We start from the raw sequence: 4113 nt of genomic DNA, 5'->3' as shown, positions 1-4113 counted from the left end.
GTCATATTTTGTGAGATAGATCTCTTATTTAAGTCATCCATGAAAAAATATTACTTTTTATGCAAGAGTATTACTTTTATTGTGAATATCGGTAGGGTTGACCCGTCTCACAGATAAAGATTCGTAAGACCGTCTCACAAGAGACCTATTCATTTAAATATGCATCATAAAAATGAGAATCAGATCAATGACCAAATTTGAACTTTTCGAGTCGCTTATGACCAAATCATGCATGTATCACATATTGTGACATCTATTAGATTTAAAAAGTTATCAATCTCTGAAACACATAAAACATTTAGATATTATATTATTATATTATTATATTATATATCATGCAATCTTATGCTTTGTTTGAATATATTTTATGTTTTAAAATTAAGGGTGATTTGATGTTTTGGATTTGAATGTGTGATAGTCCACAAACTTTACATTGATATTACTTTATACATATATATTTGATATTAAGGATTAGTGCATTGTCAATGTTGCAATTTTAATAAATTTATAAAAAACAACACATAAATATAATTCCGAAAGTAGGAAATCAAAAACCTAGTCAAGACTCAAGACATGAAACATGAAACATGAACTGAATTTTCATAGTAAGAGAGAAATTTTTTTGCGAATGTTCAAACAGAAACAGGTAAATGACTCTCCGACAGAATGGCAAAGGAAACTAGCTTTTACAAGTTTGACGCTTAGGAAAGCATGAGATCTTGAAAAATACACTTGAACGTTTTAGAATCCCACAAGCAACAATGGCTTCAGATATCTAAGCCTTGACTCGACCATAAAACTTTTGTTTCTCCTGGGTTGTCTGGAAGCGTCCGTGTCCAAATTTGGACGAGGTATCAATGAACTTAAGCTTAATCTCTTCAAGGGCAACACGTGAAGTCTGGGTGAGGAGAGATTGACGAAGAGTGACAACCCTTTTCTTAGGGCCAACACAGCAACCTTTGATCATCAGGTAATCATCTTTAACCACACCGTAGTGAGGAAATCCACCCATCGGTGTAACATCTTTCTCCGTCCTGCCATAGTTTCATTTTAATACAAAAAAATTAGTCATATATAGAGAGTAACTTGTTAGAGCAGCAGATACAAATGGAATACGGTTGTTCGATATATATTGCAGAGATAAATGTAGAAAAATTTCATGAATTCAGTGCAGCTCAGAAGTTAGCACAACAGCATATTGTTCATTTACCCAAAACACTTTTTATTAGAAAAATGTTCATATCATTAAAAAACAGCAAAATAGTGAGAAATTATAATTACGAGAATACATAGAAAGTAACATAATTTTAAGAAGCAAAGAATATAGATATCCACTTGGGGTGGGGGAGGGTGGTGGGGGGGTGTGTGTGAGGGATATTATTAACCTGTCAAACTCGGTACTGGCAGAGTGATCTTCTTTCCCCACCTTTCCAAGCTTGTAGACCTTCTTGTTCATTTCAGTACGGTGATGATATCCATTCTGACCAGCCCTGGCAACAGTGAATGAAACTCTGGCAGGGTGCCAAGCTCCAATACAAGCAACCTTGCGAAGACCCCTGTGAGTTTTGCGGGGAAGACGAGTAACACCCCATCGGGTAACAACACCTTCATAACCTTTACCCTTTGTGACACCAATAATGTCTATCATTTCGTCTTTCTGGAAAACAGCATCAACGGGGATCTGCTTCTCAAAGAAACCATATGCATAGTCAACCTTTTGGGCAATGGTTCCACCATTCACTTGAATCTCCATCAAATGTGCCTTCTTTTGCTTCAGCCCTTTCATTTTCCTTATCTGCATAATTAATACATGAATTTATTAGAGTAACCAGGAAAGTGTCAAGAACCAATGCTTTCACGTACGATAATCAACTGTTCCATGGCATGAGAAAAAGAAAACATCTAACCCTGGAGTAGACTTGCCTCCAGAGTCCAGATTCTCAGTATCATCTAAATCAATTGATGAACATCCCTACTTTAATATTTTGTAGACAAATAAAATAGAGTTTTGATACAATGTAACCAAATTGACATTCCTATATGCCATTTGACAATGCACTAAAGTATGTGGCTCTCAGTGGTTTTCTCAAGCCATCAACATATTGTGAATGAAACATATTGTGAATGAAACAATGATTCAAAACCTATGTGATGTTAAAGAATCAAGACATAAAACTATAAAACAAGAATAAGATCGAGTTGATACCTGAGTGTGAGCAAGTACACGAATGACAGAAGAATATTTTTTCAGTTTCTCCAGCTGTGACTGGAGATCCTTTTTCCCCTCATCAGTCTCCAGTTTCTTGGAATACTTGGTAAAGGCCTTCTTTTTGGATTTGCACCAGTTCTTGTAAAACCTCCTCTTAACCTCCTCGCTAAGATGCTGAGCCCAAACAGTGTTAAGGCAGCGAAGGCCACGAGGAGTCTTCACATACCCAACCACTCCAACAACCACCATAGGTGGTGTTTCAATGATAGTGACAGCTTCACAGGTCTCTTTCTTGTGCAGCTCTACAAATAGTTCAAAGTGAGATTTATTTCAGCTAAAAATATTTAGCTAACTCACCACTATTTAATAAAATAACAGTGAGACACAAAATTAGGTATGTTTTCTGTCAGAGGGAAACAATAACACAAAAACGAAAAGAGTAAAAACAGATGCACAAAAATGAACAAGTCCACCAAGAAAGTAAATATCCCAATTTTGTCAAAAATAACAAAAAGAAAACAATTTGTTAGACACATCACTGGAAAATAGCTTATATAGAAATGATCAACGCTAATTTAACCATAAATGAAAACAAGAATTACCTATCATAGAATATGGTATACTATCACCAGGAAAAAGTTTTACTATTCACATTACAAGAAATTTTTACAGAAGAGACTAACTAGGAGAAATAAAAAGTCTAAAATTACATGAGTAAGATATAACAGCATGCTATTTATAGAACTGCTCAGTAACAGAATAGACATTCAGTAGAAATTTCAGACACAAACATTACTTGATCCGGGTTTCTCAACTTCTCTGACAATGTGTGTCATCCCAGCCTTGTAACCCAAAAAGGCTGTCAGCTTGCAGGGCTTGCTAGGGTCATCCTTGGGAAAAGCCTTCACTGCGTAATTCATGGCAAGAAGCAAGAGTAATAAATGATAAGCTACCAAGCAATTATACATGCAATAAATGTCAATTTAACAAGGATAAATTACATCACAAACTTCAGACCGATAGTTTAGTAATATTTCCAAGATTTTCTGAGTAACTTTCAAATTTATATTAGTTAGAAAGGAGTCGCATTATTGCTTAGCCTAATCTACAAAACGATAGTTACCCTTTCCCCTGTGGCGAGCAGCCCGCTTCCTCGGGAGGAAACCGAGTGACCCATGCCTTGGGTGCTCAAACTTCCTGTGCGACATATTTTCGCCTCCTGCACCTGCGCAACAACACCCATTCTTTATAAATCATCGATACCACAAAACACGACAAACTAATACCGTTCTAACAAAAGTATTTGACAGTTGCAGCTACTCGATCACCATCACTTCCACACACACACACACATACACACACACACACACACGAAAAGCATAAATTTAACGCAGAATGATTCACAAAACACAAATTCTACACTTCAATATCAATTAAACAAGACTTGTACTCCATTATCCAATCATTTACAAATCGGTAAAAGGGATCATTTCCACACAAAAAAACCATAACTAGATTGTAAAAGATGCTCCTAAAAAGTTGCTGAAACCAAGTTGCTGAAACCTGAATCTAGTAACAAATTGAAATCAAACCACGTCGGAATGACCTGCAATAACCAACGGCGTGTACCTGTTAACTGCGCTTGAAGACGAGACTTCCGCTCAATGAAAAACCCTAATTCCCTAATAAGCTGGAAGCAAAAATAGTTGGGCCGACAACTATGTTGGGTTTAGTCAGTGGGTCTTTTCGGGCCTATAATCTCATGGCCCGTTTAACAAATTTATTGGTTCACTAGGAGGATTAACAAGTATTTCGATTATTTAGTTATAAAAATATTATTGGGCCACTAAAAAGTTTTTTTAACACGTGGGTTTAACACCCAACATATAAAATTAATGTTTTGC

The 4113-nt window shown here is 36.1% G+C and overlaps 1 protein-coding gene across 3 annotated transcripts; it reads right to left on the bottom strand.

The window, feature by feature from the left end:
- Positions 1-581: 581 nt before the first annotated feature.
- Positions 582-3903, bottom strand: LOC140984999 (large ribosomal subunit protein uL3). 3 transcript variants are annotated; one of them, XM_073452712.1, is made up of 6 exons: positions 3839-3903; positions 3333-3434; positions 3006-3116; positions 2207-2511; positions 1386-1795; positions 582-1034 (listed from the first exon to the last, which is right to left on the bottom strand). In XM_073452712.1, the coding sequence occupies exons 2-6, from the start codon at positions 3415-3417 to the stop codon at positions 776-778; spliced, it is 1170 nt and encodes a 389-aa protein (XP_073308813.1). In that variant the 5' UTR covers positions 3418-3434; positions 3839-3903; the 3' UTR covers positions 582-775. The 3 variants fall into 3 exon arrangements, with proteins under 3 accessions (XP_073308813.1, XP_073308814.1, XP_073308815.1); XM_073452713.1 differs by having other exon boundaries at positions 3816-3887; XM_073452714.1 differs by having other exon boundaries at positions 3773-3844.
- Positions 3904-4113: the final 210 nt, after the last annotated feature.

Source organism: Primulina huaijiensis, chromosome 9 (genome assembly GCF_012295235.1).
Source record: "Primulina huaijiensis isolate GDHJ02 chromosome 9, ASM1229523v2, whole genome shotgun sequence".
Taxonomy (NCBI): Eukaryota; Viridiplantae; Streptophyta; class Magnoliopsida; order Lamiales; family Gesneriaceae; genus Primulina; species Primulina huaijiensis.
The sequence above is the reverse complement of the archived record's forward strand: the minus strand, read 5'-3'. Positions and strand labels throughout refer to the sequence as shown.

Bases quoted from the DNA above. Each gene is read 5' to 3' on its own strand.
- LOC140984999 (XM_073452712.1), bottom strand. From the start codon at position 3,417: ATGTCGCACAGGAAGTTTGAGCACCCAAGGCATGGGTCACTCGGTTTC. The intron at 2,512-3,005 runs GTAATGTTTGTG...AACTATTTGTAG, and splicing joins AGTTGAGAAACCCGGATCAA to AGCTGCACAAGAAAGAGACC. The intron at 1,796-2,206 runs GTATCAACTCGA...TTAATTATGCAG, and splicing joins GTGTACTTGCTCACACTCAG to ATAAGGAAAATGAAAGGGCT.